The sequence below is a fragment of the Protopterus annectens genome, chromosome 3.part0, assembly GCF_019279795.1.
Source record: "Protopterus annectens isolate FY-2018-M chromosome 3.part0, PAN1.0, whole genome shotgun sequence".
Lineage (NCBI taxonomy): Eukaryota > Metazoa > Chordata > Ceratodontiformes > Protopteridae > Protopterus > Protopterus annectens.
In genome coordinates this window covers 1,529,838,653-1,529,862,216 of record NC_056731.1, presented here as the reverse complement: position 1 = coordinate 1,529,862,216, position 23,564 = coordinate 1,529,838,653, and the positions used below count along the sequence as shown (strand labels likewise).

Genomic DNA, 23,564 nt, shown 5'->3' with positions numbered 1-23,564 from the left:
GACAGGAGAAATCACCGGAAGCTGACCGTTGAACATGCCTGGTTCAGTGTTTCTTTTGTAAAGTACAAGAGCTGTTTTCCCTTACCTTGGCAAGGTACTTTGCAATTATAGGCTGTTTAGAGCCTACGATTAATTTCTCATTATTAACAAGGAGAGTCAAGTGCTTGTATCAGTTTAAGGTTTCCTAGTGCTTTCCAGCAGGTTTTATAGCAAGTGCTAGTCACAGGGATTCAGATGGTAGTGCTACTACTGACAAACCAGCTAGTTCTAAGGGAAAGCTTGAAGAGCATACTTGCTGGCACTGGGAGTAATTTAAAGTGCTAGACTAATAGGGTAATAAAAGTGCAGGAGAGCAGAGAACTAGCAGATCTGAGGGAAAAAATTGAAGAGCACTGTTAGCATACAAAAAGTCCAGGATACTGCAAGTCTGTATCTGGGCTACACCAGTTCCAAGAAACGTAGGAAACAGTTTTTTTTTTTTTTTTTAGTAGAAAGTGAAGAGGCAGAAGATAATGAGATAATTCAATATGCAGAAGTTAAAGGGGTGGGCCTTTGCTAGGTTCTCACTATTAACAGTAGAATGAGCTGATGTAATGTGACTGGGTGGGAGTGTCCAGTATCGACTTAATACCAGAGTCAGGCAACTCAAAGGTACCAAGACAAAAAGACCAAAACAAGAACTAGGGAGGTGGGTGGGGAAAACCGTTATACAGATTACAGAGATATTAAATCAAAATGCAGACAAAAAAATGAGAATAAACTCTTATATTTTCTCACTATCGCAGCTGGCAGTAGGTCAGTTTTTCTGCAGCAGCCTGAGCAAGAGGTATATCTGATTTAAAACACTGGACAGAAAACAAACCAATTATCCAAACAATACAGATGCACGAATACTTTGGCTGGACAAAACCAGTTCTGTAAACTTACTGCCACTAAGAAAACAGACAAGGCCTCCAGACAAAGGATTTCACTACAACTGAGGTCAACACTAAGAGATATACAGCTATATCACACAACAACAAGAATAAATACTATTAGATAGATTTAACTTTGTTGAATGGCACTATTGTCAAATTCTCAACTTGCTTAATGTCAACAACAAATGATCTACATTATGCACATCGGCATGCAAAAACTTAATAAAATATTGTTTTTTGCAGGGAAGAAAAAGCCCCCCCCCCAACTATATATATAAATATATATATATATATATATATATATATATATATATATATATATATATATATATATAATTATACTAACACCAATATTGCACAATTCTCAGGAAAGAGCAAATTCTCCAACCTCAAAAATCATCCAGTCTGCTACTTTTAGTGACAGTTGCCAACAATCTATTTAGTCAACCAAACTGTGTTGACTTAACAGATGTCGATGAAAGCATCATTCTATAAAAGTAGCGTTAATACACAACTAAACCTCTATCTCTAGACTTTAAAACATTCTCTCAAAACAATATGGAAACTGAAATTGTAAAAACAGCCAAACTACTTGGCATCGCAATTGATGACAAACTATCCTTTGAGAATCATATATTCAACTCAATCAAAAAGACACATTTTAAGCTTGGCAAACTGTATAGGAATAAACTCTATTTGGACAAGTCTACCAAGTTGAAACTAGCTAATAGTCTACTTCTACCCTCCCTTCTCTATGGTTGCCCCATTTTCACTAACCTACACACATCTCTCCTGAACAAACTGCAGTTGTGCTACTATAAAATAGCCATGTTTGTCTCCATCATGCCATCTCACATACATCATTGCCTGGCCATTCAATCTATAAACTGGTTTGAGTTCCCTGGTTACCTACATTACTCCCAGCTTACTCTCACCCACAAACTACTAAATAATCCAAACTTCTGTCCATCCATTCAAACTATAATACAAACACACACCCCTACTTGACATCTTAGGTCCTCTAACAAACAACTCTTAACCATAACTAAACCCAACAAAAGAGCTGGACAATGTCTCTATTCCCATGCTATTGCCAAACTTTGGAATGCGCTCCCTCTCTCTCTCTTACTCAACTAGACTCTTTAAAAACATTTAAATTTGCACTAAAAGAACACTCTCAGTAAAAAGTCAACAAATGGAAAACAATTGCTCTAAACAGTCCAGCCAACACAAATACAAAGGAGCAATTGAAAAAGAAAGCTCGAATCCTTGGTAATACGTAATACACTTTATTCCACAGAGACTCCTATTCCTTCGAACACATTAACGCTGTACAGAAATATATCCTGCGTTTTCGTTTCAAGTGACTTCCTCAGATGAAGAAAACTGAATGCATACCTAGTAAATACACAATAATATATACCCTCACAATCAATTATCTAATAATTAATTAATAGTTCAATTAAATGTTTTAATTCATTAAACTTTAAAAATGCTTCATAAAATACATTAAATAACCATTAACTGTTAAAAATTGATGCTTCAAAAAATACAGATATGTCATATAAATACTTTCCTATAAAAACATATTTCATCCATACTACATTCATTTTAATAACAATATAAAATACTTTTAAAAAACATTTAAGAATATGACTGAAAATTCGATATGGACAATAGCACCCTCTTGTGTTAGGAAAAGAATTTATTCCACAGACCAAACAAAATAATCCCTCCATTAATTCATATTTTTGTGTTTTGTGTTATGTACCATTCAAACAAACTAAGGGGGCCAAATATTTTTCCAGACCCTAAATGAAAGGTAAATAAGACCTACAATTTTGCTGCTCTCAGCTTTAGGACTGGAGCAAGGGAAACTGCATCATTCAATCCTGGAAACTTGTTGGCTTCCAATGATAATTGCCACAATAATTCTTTGTATTCTATAGACGTTTCCCATAAACCGCCCCTTATATTCTTTTCTACCACTTCCAAAATAAAAAAGCTAAACTTAGCTTCCTGACAGCTTCTTTTGTGCTTATACAGGGCATTGTTAATGTATTTAGTCCTAATCTCATAGTTATGCTCGTATATTCTATTTTTCAACTTCCTTTCGGATTTACCCACATAAAATGCATCACAGTGATCACACAATGCTAAGTATACTATTCCACTAGTGTCACAGTTCGCATAATATCTACTTTGGGTCAATCTGTCTCTACAACTAATAAAGATAATCTCCTTTGTACATATATATGGGCATTGGGAACATCGCCCGCATTTAAAAGTGCCAACTTTACCATCTCTAAATTTGTTCCGCTCATTTTTACCCTCTAAAATGATCTTTAAACTTTTCCCCTTGCAGTAAGTACATTTCAAAGGTGTCTCAAAAATTCCTTCCAGGTCCGAAATTTCCCCAAACCTATTCCATTCATCTTCCAAAATTTTTCTTATTTTAACAGCGTCCCCATTAAAGTCCATTACAAAATTGCTTTCTCCTTCATATTTATCTACTTTCAATTTTGTCTCGTTCAATCCTACCCTGACCCCCAGGATGGGCTTAAATTTATCCTGCCTACCTACCCTAATCTCCTTCTCTATGGATTCCACAAGGAACCTCAGTAACCTTGTCTGTTATTGTCATATAATTAAACCACCTTAAATGTTTTGGCCACTATACTCTACAAATACTTTTACTAACTTAATATAGTTGCAGTTTACACTATCTGTCTTCGTATCCAATCTCTTTTGCTTTCTTTATTTCTGTGGCTGAATAAACAGAATTGATTAAACAGTATTCTTACTTATGAGAATATACAAACAGAATTACTAAAATTCTAACACCCTGAGTTTATTTTTCTTGTATTGTATACCTCTAAATATGTATTTGTCTTGTATATCTACTTCGATTTGTATTGTGTAAAAACTTTCTTGACTTTCAAAGTTAAGCTGATGTTATGTAAAAATTTATGTGATTGTATGGAGCTTTTCTCCCTGGGCCTCCACTGAAAATGGGTCATTGGCCCACTGGACTTTTCCGGTTAACAAATGTCAATAAATAAATAAATAATATATGTGTAAGGGATTAGTAAAAGAGCAGAGTAAAATGACGAGATCTGTGTAAGAGAGAGACTAAACATAACAAAGCAGATTAACAAACAGTACAGTGAAAGTGATTCGCCAATATTTCTGTATACACTGTGGTATTTGATGAGTCAAGTGCTTTGATGTTTTTTCCAGTTTGCCCTCCCTTACTTTTTTGGCTTGTTTTTTAATAAATAGCTTTGTAAAATTTTTATTATTTCATGAGCCAAAACAAATGTAGGTTTTCCATGGGTAAATTTACCATAGGATAATGTGAGCTATGTCGATAGACTTTAATGGAACATCTTCGCACATGCAGAGCGGAGTGCCCATAAAAGTCTATTGTCACAGTAGATGCTTTTCCTTTGTCTATGTCACTGAGGTTGAAGTCCATTGTTTTTCATGAGAGAAATCAATACAAGGAAATCATGACTTTTACAATTAATTTTATGAATGAATGTGATGACCAAGACATTTCCTGATAGGGAAAATGTTTAGGAGTTTATGCGCTGCATTCTATATTTTTAAAGTACATTTGCACTGGAGATGGGCATGAGTGGAGAAAGAAGAGGCTATGGGAGCAGAGGAAGTATTTTTCCCAGGAAGTAATAGTGATCAGCCCTTCTGAGAAGAAAGTAGGTAAAAAAATTATGACAAAATTTAAGAATGCATTGCAGTGATAATGGTGCGTCACTGAGAAACTGGAAGTACTAGATCCTTGATTATTTTGGACTAACAACTTATCTATTTACGTTGTAGAATATGCACAGTAGAGGAATGAAGTAGTTATCTGTTACAACAGTCTATGTTGTCTGAATGATTTGTTTCTAACAGTATACATATTATTAATATGTATTTTGACACATCTCTCTTCCTTCCTGAATGTCTTAAACAGAAGGCATTGTTCCTGGACAACCCACTGAACTGGCTGTTACTGAGGCTACTAAAAATTATGTTGTTCTTAGCTGGAAACCACCTGGTCAGCGTGGCCATGAGGGTGTCATGTACTATGTGGAAAAGGTAATTATTTCCATCATGCTGTCTGCATTATGTAGTTTATTACTATTTAGTTAGTCCTTAGAGGACTCTCTGCAGAGCTGCACTATAGTAACTTGTGTGTTTTCATAATCAGAAACTTGCAACAGATGTTTGCAATAATTTACCTGGCCACTTTACTGTATGGGCATGTACAATAGTGATGTATTGATCAATGTTTTTCTTAATGGCATTCACTACTCTACTGGAGTTTTCACAAAGGATAAAACAGTGAACACTTAGTTGCATATGCTTTTTTAACAGTAGATGATGGTTTTGTCATATTTTCTTCTTCCCACATTTTCCTCTTGAAGGTATTGCTTTGTGAACCATCATTTGATTGTGTAAGCCTGGATCAAGCTAGTGAGGTATTTTCTCAACAGTGTCACTGCTGACACCCAGATTATCACAATGTCACAAGTGGGCTGTGTGTTCCTGGGATTCTGAGACTGTTTCATAAAGTGCAATGTTTTCCCTATGTTGATATGGATCTCACTGTCTATATGTTACTGGGATTCTGAGACTGTTTCATAAAGTGCAGTGTTTTCCCTGTGTTGATATGGATCTCACTTGTCTATGTGTTACTGGGATTCTGTGAGTTTCATAAAGCGCAGTGTTTTCCCTGTGTTGATATGGATCTCATTGTCTGCTAAGGTGTCTGAGCCACTTCACCACCTGAGGTTTTGCAGCAGCTGAACTGGCCTCGTTTATGATACCAGTCTCATCAACCTGCTCTGTATGCAAAACACTTTAGGCAGATACCAATACACATGTCAGGTGAGCTCTCCCACCCATTTAAAATGATTTTGGATAAGGTGTTCAGACTATTCACCAAGTTCAGATATAATCAAGCTGGTTCCACAAAGGCAAACCAGCATACAATGTTGTCAGAAGCTGGATAACCAAAGGAGGAATAACATGAAAGAGGATAACATGGATATAACAAAGTCCATCAGGTTATCAAGCAGGCTCAGGAAATGTGTCATGGTATTCATTAATGTAGGGAATATACTCGCAAACATTCTGTAAAGGATTTATTGTGCAGAAAAGATTAATCCAGCTAATAAAGATGCTATTAGGTGGTACAGTTAGTTGTATAGCTTTCTGTGTGTGCACGTTGGCATCAAAGAATCTTTCTTTAGAACTGAAAGTTTCTGTACATGTTATGGTCAGAAGAAATATGTACTTGTAAAACATTTGTGAATTATGTTTTGTATTACTGGTTTTAAAATGATTTCTTTTAAGTAGTATAGTCAGCTAGTTAACAACACTATTTCAAGTTAATCAAATGCAAAAGAATCCACCGTGATAATGAAGGAAATGATCTAATCACTGCACTGTTACCATAAACAAAATCAGGAGAAACCTGAGCATATCATAGTCAATGAAATGTTACCTGATGTGTATATCTACAGCCCAACTACCCCAACACAACCACTCCTTCACCCAGCACTGATGTTCCAATCCACCAATATCACCAGAATAAACTAGAGAGTATGTGCACGCCTGCAAACTCTGTGCTGTGTACTTGTTCTTACTTTGTTTGTGATATCTGAATTTCCTTAGTTTAGTAATATATACTGGGCATTTATTGAAAGACTGCTTGAACTGTTTGAAAAATTACTATTTGCTGGGAACCTGAAACTGAATATTTGTTTAACTTCCAAAAAGCTACTTCTGCCTACAAAGTCCCCTTGCACTTACCAAACATAAAAAGTAGTGTGTGCACATATGTGTGTGTGTGCGCACGCGTATGTGTGCATGTGTGCATGTATGTGTGCGTGTGTGTACATATGTGTACGTGTGTGTACATATGTGTGCGTGTGTGTGTGTGTGTGTGTGTGTGTGTGTGTGTGTGTGTGTGTGTGTGTGTGTGTGTGTGTGTGTGTGTGTGTGTGTGTGAGAGAGAGAGACTAGTGATACCAGGTCAAACTTCCAATACTTATTACTATATAGAAGTTTTCATTTTAGAACCAGAGGTCATGGTTCTTACCTTGCCCAGGTGAGATGGGTGCAGCTACCTTAAGTCGGAGAATTAAATATTTTCGGGTCTTGTTCATGGGTGAGGATATAGGATGATCAGGAGATTAACTGGTACAGGTGCAGCATTGATGAAGCAGAGTACTAAATTATGGTGGGAAAGTGAGAGTTCAGTCATATGATGAAGGTCTCATTTTACTGGTCAGTCTGTGTCCCTGTCCTTATATGAGATCATGAGCTTTGAGTAATGACTTAAAGAATAACATCATTGATGCAACCATTTTCTTTGCAGAGTACATGGCCTTACTGTCAGTGAAATAATGAGGAATTTGGCATTCCAGGATGTACAGTGAGAGGAACTAGATGTTTATATTTGGCCACCTTATGAGGTTGTCTACTAGGTGCTTCCCATGGGAAGTAAACTACGCACAGCCCATTGGAAAGAGGACTTGGTATAGACATGTTGGACAAATTACATCTCTCAAATTTCCTGGTAAAGCCTGTGTTTATTATAATATGAGACCGAGACTGTTGATGGGTATAGGTAAGTCTGGTCTACCCTGCTTAGCTTGCTAAAGCTATGACCAAGAGAAACAGTTTAGAAAACGATGATCATGACAAGTCTTTTTCTAGTTTTTAAACATTGTTTTTATCTGAATTTCTAGTTTTCTGGCATTCTTCACAGTGGAACTGCCTTATGGTTTTCCCAATGGAGTATGTTATTAGGATTTTTTAATTTGATGTTTCCCCTTGGCTTCTGGTTGGCCTTCTAACCCCCTCCATTTTTGCTATGAGCAAGACTACAAGATAAAGTCCTTTATCTTAGGAAGGTGTTTCCTTTTCTAGTAGTCCTCACATTTGTTATCAATGTTAGGAATGTGTAGCCTATGCACAGAAGAGGGCTGGAAATTAAGCTTAGGTATATTTCAAGTGACAAACTTCTTCAGTGAATGGGCAGCCTTGATAAGGGATAAGCTTAAGGCCTGGTTTGAGTTGATCTTTGCAGGAAGTAGTTGTTACCAAATAATGGAAAGACTAAGACAGTGATAGGATTTGGATGGTGTGTGCAATTTCAGCAATCACAGTAACAACTTTAGAAATGAAATACAATAATGATAATTAAAACACAGCTGAGGAACAAAGTTAAAAATCAAATAAAGATTGAATAATTAATGGAACATATGAAGTAAATGTGCAAATCAGCAAAAACTTACTGTTCTATATTTTTTAACAAGACCTGATTGATAACAACTAAATATAAAACAAGGGGAACATCAAAGTCCCAATATCATGTTACAATGGGAAATCATAAGGCAGTTCCTGTGGAGAGAGCTATGATGTGGTGTGCTGCAATCCCATCACCTACTACAGATGAGAAATATGGCACATAGCCCATAGGTCAGAAACATATGCTTGCTTCTGCCAAGCCATATGCCGATAACATTCATTGCACGTGCGTAAAAGAAGGAAAAGGAGGAAGCTCTGTAGCCCCTTGCTTCTACAGACTTCCATGTCAGTCCTCTAAGGTTGAGATTAGGGCTAAATAGATATCCCTGATGGCTAACTGGGTAATGGCCTTCCATAACTGACCCATATCCAGTAGGAATAAATCAGCTGATGGGAAAACAGGAAAGCTGATGATTGGCATGTATGGGCAGGAAATGAGGTATTCAACTGTCAGTCTAAACTGGATATAGAGCAGTGGTTATGGAGCTGAATAAAATAATAATTAGACACTTCTAGAACATTCTGAAAAGTTTTGGAGACCACAACTCATGAAGGACATAATCTCACTACACAAGGTTCAGAATACAGCCACAAGATGTTCATGGGTGTGAAAGTTCACTGATTATTGCCAAAAATTAACAAAAGTAAGATTCTGCTCCTTGGTAGAAGAGAGAAGCTATGCTGGATAACTGCATACTGTTATTTGAAAAAACTGTGTGGTAAATTTTGAGGGATTTTTTTTGTTTTCAGTTTAGATAGGGTAATAAAGGAACACTACCTCAGACAGCAAGTTGAATGTGCTGTTTAGAGACCAGGAAATGTTTATTGCTTGAGGATTGTCTGGCTTTTGAAATCAAAATCTGGTGGTGCTAGCATCTATGGAGTCAGTCCAGTTGCACTGTTGAAGGGCATGAGAGCCTGGCCAAATGTAGGGTCAGTCGATGGAGAATCTTATCCTAACATATGTGTAGACCCGATGGGACTGTACCATGAGCAGCAGGTGAACTGGAAACATTTTATTATGTCTTTATCTGTTGTTTACTGGTACTTCCCTTAGTTTGATCTGAAATCTAGCCATTTCTGAGAAAGCAAATAATTAAAACAATAACAGTAGATGTCAGCTTTATATTTTAATTTTTATTTATTTATGCTTCATTGTTAAGTTAGTCCTACTAGGCCTATGACCTACTTTCAGGGAAGACCTAAGCTGGTGCTCATAGTGACTAGGGAAAATTTGACCAGGGATAAAGGAAATTTGTCTAATCACTTCCTGCCTGACTGCTGCAGGTGTGGTAGTATTTCATGAGAAAATTATGAAGTGTTAGATGAAAATCCTGAAGGTCCTGGTGAAAATGAACAAGTCTGCATAACTAAGATTCAACTTACTGGTTAAACTAACATTCTAGCACTCATTGTTACAGCTTGTAAAGGGAACCCCTTCTGATTGCTTGTCATTCTGTAATCATTGCCTTAACACGTATCCATTCAAAATTTGTACATACTGCTTGCATCATTGGAGTAATAGTTGAATTCAAATAAGGTAAAGAATAATGCAATTGATGTAATCCCTTATGAAGACTGCAAAATGTTGGCAAATAAACAATTGCATATTTATTACCAGTTTTAAAGGAAGTGTTTGTAAAAGGGTTAGATGGTGGAGTTCAACTTAGTAAAACAGCTGTATTGAAATTGTTATAAAAATGAAATGGTAAAACTAACATGAATGATTGAAGAACAATTGTTTTACTTCATTGCTTCTATAAGTTGGTTTCTGTGATGAAGCAGAAATTATTGCAGGATTGTGTAAAGAATTTTCTTATGGCCAGCTATTTAAGGTCTAGTAGAAAAGGATGGGGCATATGGAAATGGAATGTAGTACATTGTTAAGGAGTTCTCCAGTTACCACTTCTTGCAAGAGAAGTCTGCAGTTTTATGGACTATGGATACAGAAAAATCTTATGATAAAGTATTTTGTGCAGTTCTTTTTGGGGATTTTATCATATTTAGTAGTACGTTCCAGAGTTTTTGTTTAGATTCGTATTTTATATAAACAGGTGTGTTACAGATGATAGCAGGGTATCTTGGTGAAGAAGTAACAATGGGAAGATTATCAGGTTTCTCCCTAAAGCCCATTACTGTTAGGAATGTGAACATTTTGGGTTATCTGCCAGTGATTAAAAAATTATTTATTTTTGATAATGTATACAAACATTTTATCAAATGTAGATGATTTGTTGCATGCAAAAAAAAGTAGGAAGAATGTTAACACTTTTGCAAACATTTTATGACAATTTGGATTGAAGATAAACTCCAATAAAACTGAAGGACATGGATTTGTTGGTTTTCTTCATGATATTCAATTTAGGAAGCAACATTTTTGAAATGTTAGGAATTAAATATGGGGGAGTTATGATAATACAAGATCAATGGGAATACATAATACAGGTTATAAAAAAGAATATTGTTGTGAAGCGAAAAATTTTCTTTAGGTAAAATGATATTCTTTTTGAAGTATTAATTTTCTTGTGGGGGTGATCATACACCTAGAAGAGTCAGACACAACATTTCTGAGAACTTTTTGTCAGGGCTTTAGGGGGAATTACCTGAATTCTATTAACAAAGGAGTGCTGTACCTGGTGCCAAGTAAAGATTGATAAAAGTGTGGCTTATTTTGACATTTTGTTTTACAGCAAGGGCTTCTGTGTTTTCAAGATGCTGTCTTCTTTCAGAATTTTACATTTTTTAGCATCTGAGGCACCAGTAACTCCAAGTTAAGGGATTAATAATATATAAAATACAAAATAAAGAAATAAAGAAACTGTATATGTGTAAAGTAGACAATGTTTCATTTATTTGTTGAATATGAGCAAGGGATAACCTTTTCAAAATTATTCCAAAAACATTATTTGATGGTAATAAAAATTTAGATTTTTTTTATACCTTATGAAATGTATAGTGCTGAACTCTTATCAAAAGAACAAATATTTTTTTTCAGTATATGTCTTGTGGCATATTATGACAGCTTGTTGTCAACTTGTTTTATATAATAAGAAATGGCAATGGATATGTGTTTTGATATTTGAGATTTGCACATATTTCTTATGTGAATTATTTTCATTAATATATCTCTTTAATTTTTTCTGACTTTATTTCTGATGACGTTGTTTTACTATTCTTTTTGATGAGTACAGTGGGAACTTTTACATTCACTTAATTAACCACCCGCTCAGGCAGATGGGACCTCAGTATACCATTTCATCCAAAGCTTAGTACACTCAGAGTGTTTACTCCCTTACATTGTGCTGTAATGTCAGTATTGGAAAAAAATAAATCCAATTACCAAATATGTGGACTGAGTCCATATTTTTTTTTTGGGGGGGGGGTTCTCCAGTAATGAAATGTACAACATAGAACTATATAGTCACATTTTCTTAAATTACTTAAAAGAACTAATCCAAAAATGGAGCAGTCCCTTTGAAATTGATTTACTGTGTCCTAAAATCAAATTAGATGACTGTCATGAAAGGTGCTCAGTAATTTATAGTAACATGAAGGGAAAACTACCAAGCCAGTATGAGTGTAAACTGTCATTGTCACTGTCAAGTGTTATCTTATCTGTAACCACTAAGCCTTTATCTTAAAACAACTGAAACTAAAATACTGAAGTAGCATTTACAAAACAGTACCGTTTGGGACATTGGGATTAGTAAAGAAGAAACACAGTTGTTCTTTTTTTCTGGTTTTTTTTTTCAGTATTAGAGTTATACATTCTTCATCTTTGTAGCCACCTGTGGTCTCTAGTGTCATATATATGTTTCATTATTACAGGCTGATGATCTAATGAACTTAATTATAGCCCTGCTTACAACTCCATAGCAAATGATTCTTTTAATAGTGTGCACTTCTTTATATCCTTCTCTTAATTCTGAAGGAAGTGTAGTAATTAACACACTAAGACTAAGAGAGCGACAGAACTATTGCTTCCCATTGACTAACCAGTAACAGCACAGTTTCCCTATTGCTTGTGTTGTCTGCCTAGCAGATAAACAAAAAAAGTGCATCCAGTCACTTATAATATTAATATTGTAATAATATATATTTAATATAATAATAAATAAAAAATTAAAAATTAAAAAGTCAAAATGATAATCTGTGGATGCTAAAGAAGTGGCCAAGGAAAGGTGGGGGCAGCAAGCAACAGAGACCGGGAAATATATAAAACTGAGTACAGAGTTTCAGAGAATATCAAAAAGAGATAAGGAGACATAATTAAATGAGCAGTATAAAGAGCTAGAAGATAACAGACAAGAAAAAGATGAGAGATCTTTAAGAAAACTGTTGTTATGGGAAGCTTACAGGCAAAAGGGAGCATGATAAAAGACAGAGATGGTAGGGACCTAGCAAAAGCATAAGATATTAAGAAGAGGTGGCAGGAAAATGCATAATTATGTAAAAAGACCCTATTATTGACAATGCATATGATGGCATGTTCTCTGACTTAGAGCTAGACATTCTGGAGAGTAAAGTTAAAGAAGCCATAGAAAGCCTTGCAAACACCAAGACTTCAGGAAATGATGGAATTCCATATGAATTGTTTAAAATTCTGCAAAATGATGCTCTTACAAAGTTACTTGTAATTTGCCAACAAATGTGGAAAAAACTGTAGTGGCAAGTGGATTAGAAAAGATCACGTCTTTTATTCCACTTCCAAAAAGGACAAAGCTAAAAAGAACTCAGTTATCAAGCAATTGGACTTATTTCACATGCTATCAAGGTAATGATGAAGATTCAACAAGCTAGACCCCAATGATATATGAACTTCCAAATTTCTAAGCCAGAGGGAAAGAGGTACAAGAGATTAACATGGCATCCACTGGAAAAGAACAGAAAACAAAGGAGTTCCAGGAAACAAGCGTTTATTTCTGTTTTATGGAGTACTCTAAAGCCTTTTACTGTGTGAATCATACCAAGCTGTGGCAGGCTCTTAGAGAAATTGGGATACCAGGATACTTTATTTGCCTCCAGCAGAATCTTGTGTGCAGACCAAGAAAAACAGGACTGAACTTGAAATAACCAACTGGTTCTTGACTGGGAAAGGAGTGCAGAAAGGCTGTCTACTGTCACCCTCTTATTTAATATATAAGCTGAACGTCTCCTCCAAAATGCTGAGTTAAATGATTCAGAAACTGGCATCAAAATTACTAGGAGAAATATAAACGATTTTAGATATGCAGATGGTATCACTTTGATGACTGAAAGTGCAGGAGGAGGTGAACAGCCTAATGATGAAGGTGAAATTAAGTATAAAGCACAAAAGTTGACTTGCTACTCAATGTAACAAAAAAAAGTAATTATGCCATCTTGTCCAATCAAATATTTGCAAGAAATTAATAGCAGATGTGGACCCAAGGAGCTCAGTAGATGTTGTTTATATCCAAAAAATTAAAAGATGCTTCTTGGGAGAAAGGCTATGCCAAACATGGATCAAACGTTAACATGTAAAGATATCACATTGTAAGTAAAGGTCAATAAAGTCAAAGCTATGGTTTTTCAAGTAATAACATGGTTGTGAGAGTTAGACTGCAAGTAAGTAAGTCTGTTCAAGAAAAATCAATGCTTTTGATCTCTGGTGTTGAAAAAAATATTTTCCTGGACTCGAGGATCTCTGCAGAATGCAATTGCCTTGCAACCATAAAATTAAACGTTGTTTGCTTATCAGGAGGAAGGCCATGCCAAACATGGATGAAATGTTAACAGGTAAAGATATCACATTGTCAGTAAAGGTGGATATAGTCAAAGCTACGGTTTTCCAAGTAGTAATATGGTTGTAAGAGTTTGACTGGAATTAAGTCTGTGTGCCAGAAAATCAATGCCTTTGAACTCTGGTGTGGAAAAAAAAACTTGAGAATTCTACATACTGCAGGAATATCAAATCAGTCAATACTTATGGAAATAAATCCAAACTGTTCACTGAAAGGTCTGATAACAAAACCAAAACTCAAGTTCTTTGGCTACTCAATGTAAAACCAGAATTAACTGGCAAAGGCACTGTTACTGGAAAAGATCAAAGGCAAAAGAAGAAATGGTAACAGAGGATACAGTCAATAGACAGCATCAAAAAACTTAATAAAGCAGTTAAGAAGTAGGCCTAGTTTGCCAAAGTCCTAAGTTCAGCTAAATGAAAAACAACAATCACAACATGAGGTATGTCCTGGCACTGTCCTAACTGGAACAATTTCACACAAGTCCTAGAGCTACCAGAAAAATACAGTCTTCCTTATTAATTTCTTCTGTGATGATTATTTCTATATGTCTAAGATGGGTGGAAATATCTGGCAAAGTGGCAAAGGGTCTGATCCTCAAAGAAGATAGATGCTGCACTTAATTGTGGTGATAGCAGGCAAAACAAAAGGAGAGTGTTAATACATCAAAAAATTACGGAGAGAGGAAGAGTGCAGAAAAATTTTGAAAAATAAAGTTATCAAAGACTCACATAAACAAAGAAGCTGTCAAGCATCTTCTGCAAGGATCACGCAGAGGTATGATTAGAGTTAGAAAAGTAGAGGTGTAGCCAAGATTTTTAGAATTGTACATGAACTTCCAGAATGTAGATCCCCCCTCTCCTACCACACTCCAGATAGGGAATGTTTTGAGTACTACAATATTTGAGTACTGGAAAAAAAGACTCAAGAATGTATATATGTATATATATCTGTGTGTGTGTGTAGTAGCCACCCTAGTATTCTGAAAAAAAGAACTATTTAAAAATGTACATCTTAATAAAATAAAAGCAATCAAATATGCCATTTTTTCTAATTTAAATTTTAGCATATCTCAACATCTCATTGCACAAAGCAAATTATTCCAATACAGGTGCATGATGTGACACATGTGGCATGTGCCAGGCTACAGTCCTGCAGAATAAAAGGAAATACGAGCCAGAGGGAAAGAATGCAAAAGGGGGCTGAAAGGCCTGCTAATGAAAGTCTACAGAAGATATCAAAGTTAGGAGATCAAAGCCTGTGAGTTGTACATCCTAGGAAGTCTGTTTTGGATGAACAATGCTGCAAGCCACTAAAAGAAGAACAAAATATTGTGCTGTTTTTCTACTTATTTTGAGTTAAAGCTGAAACTGAGTCAAGCTGAACTCTTTATAGAAGTTTGGACTATGTTTATGTTACTAGTCAAGATGTGCTACACCTTAAATTTATGTTTTAGTAAAACACTTGAACTAGAAACTGAGTATCTAACTAGGCAGTGCACTACACTTTGTCATGTGGCTTATGCCTTTGAGGAGGCTGTAGTGCTCACTTGTGCTGTCAGTCAGTAAGGGTCCTTGTTGCTGAAGTAGCTTGGCTTGACACACACACACACACACACACACACACACACACACACACACACACACACTCGCTCACACACACATACATACACACACACTACTTGCTTTGTGGTACCTGGACTACCCTGTTAAATTTACTTACTTTGTGATTACTTGCTTCACTACTTGTAACTTTTCTGGTTTCATATTTCTTTCTCTAGTACTGAAGTGGCAGGTGCTACAATATAGCTTCTATTTATACCTTTGCAAACTTGTCTTGCAACAAAAAATGTTGATAATGTTCGAAGCCTTGAGAAAAAGTATAAATGTCCTACACACACATGCAGACACAAACACCACACGTGTCGGTGTGTGTGTGTGTGTATGTGTGTGTGTGTGTGTGTGTGTGTGTGTGTGTGTGTGTGTGTGTGTGTGTGTGTGTGTGTGTGTGTGTGTGTGTGTGTGTGTGTGTGTGTGTGTGTGTGTGTGTGTGTGTGTGTGTGTGTGTGTGTGTGTGACATCACTGTCTTGACAATTGCAGGCACTGTGTGAAGCGCAAATATAAATACAAACGCACTGGCATGTAGATCAGTATTGTGGCAGGCAACATATAGCTATCCAGTAGGATTTTTAGCATGACTGTGATTCATGTAGTTCTATTCCAGTTCCATAGAATTACTGTTCTGTTTGTATGTGACTAATCTGAAGATGAATGCTATAAAATATCTTTTCCATGCAAAACCCACTGCATTTTTAAACTATAATTTTATAATGTATCTGTTATATTTAAAGTTCTTGACATGCACTGGCCATACTCTATTTACTTCAATAAGCACAACCCTACTACATGAAAACTGACATGTTGCTTATATTGTTGCAGTGCACCATGGGCTCTGATACCTGGCAGAGAGTGAACACCGAAATCCCAGTTAAGTCTCCTCGTTTTGCAGTCTTTGATCTGGCTGAAGGGAAATCCTACTCCTTCCGAGTTCGGTGCTGTAACTCAGCTGGAATTGGAGAGCCCTCTGAGGCAACCGATGCCATTGTTGTGGGGGATAAGCTTGGTATGTACAGCTAGAGCAATAATCCATTAGTTACAAGATAGTTGTAAGCATGTTCTTTAGTTGTTTAAAACTTGCTATCATCATCTAGTCCTTTTTATTTTTAGAAGACTTGTATTCCAAATGAATGCAAACAAACAGTTGCAGGTGACGATTGTTATTATGGTTTGGTCCATTATAATCAATGTAAGGCTTGTAGATGACCTTCTCATTGACAAAACATATCAATAAACCACACTCACTGACTAGCCTATGTAACAGTAGAGCACACATTGCAAACACCACAAGTATGTGCATGCACATACACACACACTCACACACACTCCACTCCCACACCACTGAACACCCATGTACGTAACCCACACAGAAAACACACCAAACATACTTCTAACTTGAGGAGGCCCACTGCAGACAACGTGTCTCCATACCCACCAAAAAATGTATATAACCAGCAGTGAGACTGTACTGACATTGGAGCTAGTGCTGCATTTGTCTATCTATATATATATATATATATATATATATATATATATATATATATATAAAAATATATATATATAGATATATAGATATATTTACATATATCACACACTATCACTTTTCACACAGCCACTAACAAACACACCTGACACAAATTTTTAACAGACCATCCAAAAATTCACTGTTATCTCTACCTCCACAAATTCAGAACACACACACCCAGGTGCACATGCACACATATTCATGCATGCACATATACTGTTTGCCATCAGAAATACACTGTAACCCCTGTTTTAATCGGGTCTTTGTTCACCTATCAAAAAAACATTACAGTGAACAGCTACTAATCAAACATTAAACAGGGAAAGTTTAACATTCCAAAAAAGCTTAACAACAAAAACTAATTCATCGAATGGCCATAGTTGGCCAACATCGCAAATGTAACCAACCACAGTGGGGGTTCTGTTCCCCACACCCTCCAATGAGGGGAGCTGCACCCCCCACACCTCCCCTAACAATATATACCAACTCCAAGATCACACTACAGTGGGGAATAAGACAAATTTTAAAAAGTCCCTTTGTTTACCTTATGCATTGTGGTACTTCCTAGTTGTTGGCCAACTATGGTCATTCGATGAAGTATTTTTTTGTGTTAAGCATGTTCAGAATGTTAAACGTTTTCTGTTTAATTTTCAATTAGTAGCTTTTTGCTGCAAATTTTTTTGATACGTGAGCATAGACCCATTTTAATCAGCAACTCCAACACATACTCACACACACACACACACACACACACACACACACACACACACACACACACACACAAAACTTTTCTGCATGGGTCCATTATAAATATTCCTTGATTGACTCCTGATTATTTGACCACAAAATATCAAAAACTCCCAAACTCACAAAAAGTTATTTATTTATTTTTTTCAGCATGGCAATCCTCGACAACCCATAACTAAATGTAAAGTCCATATTAATTGTCTAAAAAAAATCAAAAGATAGGGTACAAAGTACCAAAAAAAAGTCTTAGAATCACAACTATTCAAAAAAAAAAAAAAACAAACAGCTACAAACATTTGATTAATTAAAGTGGGAAAGACCCCTTGTACCCCCCTCTTAGACAAGCACACACACACACACACACACACACACACACACACACACACACACACACACACACACACCATAATTATCAGCCTAATACTGCAAGAAACCTGGACAAAGCCTAAAATAATGGGGGGAAGGCCCAAAAATAGGGACAGATTTAAATATTACTTGTATGAAGATAGAAAGTTGCTAGAATAATTGGTTTTGTGTTAGCATGTATTTTCTGAAGGATATGAAGTCTGAAAGTCAAAGGCATATCATTATTTAGTGATTCAGTCCTCAGTGATTTGCCATAAAACCATAAATTGTATGAGGAACAGACCAAAAATATGAGGCAAAAATCTAGATAATGGAGAGGTATGTCCCACACCCTCCGGTACTTACTTTATTTATTTATTTAACATTTGTTGACCAGGAAAGTCCAACTAGGACAGAGCCTATTTTCAGTGGAGGTCTGGGGAGAAACACTCCAGACACAGCTCTTTGAAGTGTGGGAGGAAATGGTGTACTCAGAGGAAACCCACACAAATGCACGGAGGACATGCAGACACCACACAGAAGGGACCTCAGCTGAGAATCGAACCAGAGAAACTCTTGCTGTGAGGTAACAACATTAACATTTGCACCACTGCACCGCCCATGTATATGCACCAATTACAGATTTCTCTATTATACAGAAGTATTGGTGACAACACTGTTTTGTACACCTTTTGCATTATTCTATCACACACTACCCTAACACTATGTGCCAGTTAGCTGTAGCATTTCTACTTCTAGCTTTGACCTCCTCATTCAGACTTCCCTTCTCCTCAACCTCCCCTCCCAGACACCTGAAACTGTTAAACTGTTCTATTTTTCCTTTTATCTCCAAACAATCTTGCTACTATCATAAAAAACACTCATGTTTCTTTCTACCCAATTCCCAACTTCCATTTAATCTTTTAGCACCACTCCCAACTACCTTTCTCCCTCCAATACTACTTTGCATTATATTCATTCGTAGTTACACCCCTCCCTAACAGCACCTATCTTGTCTACATCATATCTTCTACTTTACTGAAATAAACCCTCACTTCCTGTTTTAACTACATCATCATACTGAAGTCTTAAACCTATCTCTATTCCTTACTTTCCAGAGAAGGTACTAGGACAACCTCTCCTTTCCTATTGGGCCATCTTTCATCCAACCATGACTCTATAATAGCTCTCAACATCTCTGCAACTCTGTCCCAAACAGCTATTCATAATTCCTCCCTACACTCTCCATACATCGCACCAAACCTATTAAATGACACTCCTCATCTTCCCTCCAAATATAGACTGATTAACTCCATTTCAGCTCAAACCAAAACAAAATTAAGTGGAAAAATGCTCTCCACAAAACAAGTATCAGTAATTCCCCAAAATACTAAAATCCTTCTAGGAGACATTCACCTCAATCCTGGCCTCACCTACAGCAAAGAACATCAAGAAAAGTTTCTTCCACACACTGTTCTACCAATACAGTAGTCAACCCCCAACCCCAGTAATGTAACTTTTGCTGCCATAAATGTTAGAAGCATAAGAAATAAAATTGCCAAACTACATGCCTGGATTACCCAGCATAAGTCTAATATTCTGACTGTAACTTGGTTTAAACCCAGAATAAACCACTCCAAAATTACACCTCCTGGCTATAATATCATTGGTAATGACCATATAAAGAGGAAGGGTGGTGGTATTGCTTTAATATTTCCCAACAACTGACACATTTCCCCTTACAACAAACCAATGCCAACATTCAGTTCAGCAGACTTTCTTATTACTTTCCTGAAGTTAAACAATTATAAACATCTATGTATTACTGTTCTTTACATCCCTCCTGGCAATAATACAGCCATATTGGAAGACATCCTACAATGACTATCCATAACAATTCCACAAGAAAAAATACTACTAGATGAGAATTTGGTTTCACACAGCTAATGAATAGCCCTACACATTCCTTATGGGTCTGGATCCTAGTATAAGACCCTAACAAATAACCCATCACAATGGGGTCTGATGGGGGCTACAATTTCTGACTGTCTCAGTGATCATCTCCCATTCCATACAACCAGACATCTCACACATCCAGTTAAACAGCATGTTTATAAAACAACATGTAACCTTTCCAAGTTTAATCCACAAATGTTCATTACTACCCTATCATCTATTAACTGGATCTTCCTAAAAATCCTCCCCATAGATGATGCTCTAAATTAATTCAACTCAACTTTCCTGAAGACTAAAACCAAATAATACAATTTAGCTATCCAAAAAAATTAGAATGCTAATGCAGGAGAAAAAGCATGGAAAAATGGCAAAAATGTAAAACACCACAATATCATGAAAACTTTAAAATGCTTTGCAATCGTACTAAAAAGCAAATTCATGAAGACAAAAAACTGTACTATAATAAATTTCAGAATAATAGTAAACACAACCCTAAACAATTCCGGACAGCCATTAAAGAAATCTTGCATCCCAGCCATAAATTCAACCCTAACCCCTCTCCCAATAACTCATCACTTGAAACCTCAGTATAATTCAACTCTTAATGCATTGGTAGTATAGCATCTCAAACCAAAGATTTCCCCAAATCTAATCCTAACCCGGCCCAACATCCACACTCCACCACATCCACTTTCACCTTCAAACCTGTGTCCACATCCTATGTAAAACTACTCGGAAACTCAAACCATTCTCTACTTCAGCTGATGACAATTTAAGCGAGTACATTAAAATAGCAGGCAATAGCATTGCCTATCCTGTGTCAGTCCTTATAAATAGGTCAGTCGAGGAATCCCACGTTCCCTCTGTCTGGAAGAAATCACACATTATCCCTCTGCACAAAAGAAGTAATTCAACAGACATTATTAACTTTAGACCTATAGCAATCTTATCCCCCCTCCACAGTACTTGAAAATGTATTCAAAAACAATTACTGAACTATCTCCTGCAGGAAGAACTCCTATCCCCCACACAGTGTGGCTTCTGTCCTTCCCACAGTACTAACACTGCACTTCTAACTTATGTAGATACTGCCAGTAAAGCTAGAGATAATGGCAAATTAGTATTTGTCCTATTTCTAGTTTAGTCTAAAGCCTTCAACACAGTTAGTCACAGCAAACTTCTATTTCAGATGTCCTCATTAGGTTTTGCTCAACTCAGTCTTCTATTGTTCAAAAGCTACCTATCCAGTAGGTATCAGTCAGTAAAATGGCACTCCACCCTCCCTTCATACGTCACAATCACCACCGGTGTACCTCAAGGCTGTATCATTGGTCTCCTTCTCTTTAACATTCTCACCACCACCCTCCACCCATCCACACAACAGGCCTCCTAATATAGTATGCAGATGACTCCACACTCATTTGCATGTCTGACAACATAGCACACCTCCAAAAAATTACTCTAGAAGCTTTTACAGTGTCTGAAATATTGCTTGTAATTCACAACTCATGCTCAACCCTCAATCCTAAAAAAACAATCTATGACTTTTTCCCAAATCCCTCTTTCATGAAAAAACAAAATTTAAAGTCCTTGCTTGATAATACAACCACTGAAGTCACTTTTCATAGCAAATTATTAGAGATGAAAGTGGACGATAATCTTAAATTCAACCTGCATATACAAAATTATATAAGAAAAACAAATCAAAAACTAGGGATAGTTTATAGAGCCAAAAACTTTTTCACCAACACAACGAAAGCTATTTTGCCACTGCTTATCTCCTCCCCACACTTCTTTATGGTGCTGCCAAACATCAAACTTGAACAATGCTATAACAAAGTTGCAGCAAATACCCCTTTCAGATCCCACCACTCTATAGCACTAAAAGCCTAAACTGATTAGAACTTTCCCATTAACTAACATATACACAGCTTCTTACTACTTATAAAATTATCCAGAATCGATCTGCTTGTCCAGCACTAAATAACATTTTAAACAACTATGTTCCCAATTGGTCAGTATGATCCAGTGACAAAAACCTCCTATCTGTCCACAAACCTATCAGATTTGCTGGGCTTTGTCTGTATTCCTACCATGTTGCTAAGGCCTGGAACTCCTTGCCCTTATCCATCAGGTCAATACCATTCCTCCCATCCTTCAGAACCATCCCGAAAGACTTCCTAGCCAAAAGCTGGTTCTGTTCTTTCTCAACACCAAGATAAACTATATCCCTAAATGTGAACAAATGCCTGTTCATACTTTACATCTCCTTACTCTCCCTGCTTCACCCATTTCCTCAATCCTATCAATTTATTTTCTGTGGCTTTCTCTCCAGTATACAATAAGCCTGCTTTTCTCTCATTTTATATTGCAATCCCCGTTTGTAATATACTAACTTACATTTACTTTTTCTATAAACTGGCTAAAATTTCTCTAAATATTAAATCATTGTCATATAGCTTGTATCCATTCTTAACCAGTGTTTTCACGTTATGTCTAATTTGGTATAATTAAACTGTAGTTGTTTTTTTTATTATTTTTAAAGATTATAAGAATACTGTTCTTAAAATGTTTTGTAATACTTTGGAACTTTCCTCCCTGGGCCTCCTCTGAAAATGGTCTCCTACCGAGTCGGACTTTCCCAGTAATTAAATGTCAATAAATAAACAAATAAAATATAAATAAATCTCAGTTTTCAGGTTCTTTTCCAATTTCCCCATTTGCTGCCATGTCAACTGTCTTGTCTGTACTTAGTTTCTTCCCATATGCCTTCAGTTTTTCATTCTTCCATCTCCCTGTCATTTGCCATAGTCCCTATTCAGAGTCTGCTTGTAATGCCACAATGTCAGCATATAACAGCTTTGTTAATCTGTCAATTTACCTGTTTGGTAATGTAATCCATCACCAGCATGAGCTGCAGTGAACTCAAAGATGAATCCTGATGCAGGGAACACCTCTGTGAGTTTGAACAACTTCGTACTTGTGTCACTATGTCCTTGTATATAACCTGTGCTAATTCTACCAGTGTCTCTAGGACATTGCAGGACTGCCCAAATCAGCTTTCTTGGGACCTTTTCATCATCATCATCATCATCAACAACCCCCTTTTTCCCATTTTCTACATGGGGTCAGAATGCCGTGCTAACTGTTGCTATCTCCCCCGATTCAATGTCACACTCCTGCCTTCTTCGACACTCATGTCTGACTGTTGCAAATCTTCTCTCACACTTTTTAGGCAAGGCTCAAAAGACAAACCCGCCGCCATAAATAGCATAAGTAACAAAAAACTGAGGGTAATGCTAGTCAATGCCAGAAGTCTAAACCTCAAAATGCATGCACTTGAGGCACTCCTCAGTATGGAGAAAATCA

The 23,564-nt window shown here is 36.5% G+C and overlaps 1 protein-coding gene across 2 annotated transcripts in view; it reads left to right on the top strand.

The window, feature by feature from the left end:
• Window positions 1–23,564, top strand: part of MYOM1 (myomesin 1) — an 848,953-nt gene that overhangs the window by 508,169 nt on the left and 317,220 nt on the right. For both annotated transcript variants that reach the window (XM_044065566.1, XM_044065567.1), the window contains exons 14-15: window positions 4,897–5,021; window positions 16,445–16,628. In XM_044065566.1, coding sequence (XP_043921501.1) covers window positions 4,897–5,021; window positions 16,445–16,628 — 309 coding nt within the window. The remainder of the gene's footprint in view (window positions 1–4,896; window positions 5,022–16,444; window positions 16,629–23,564) is intronic.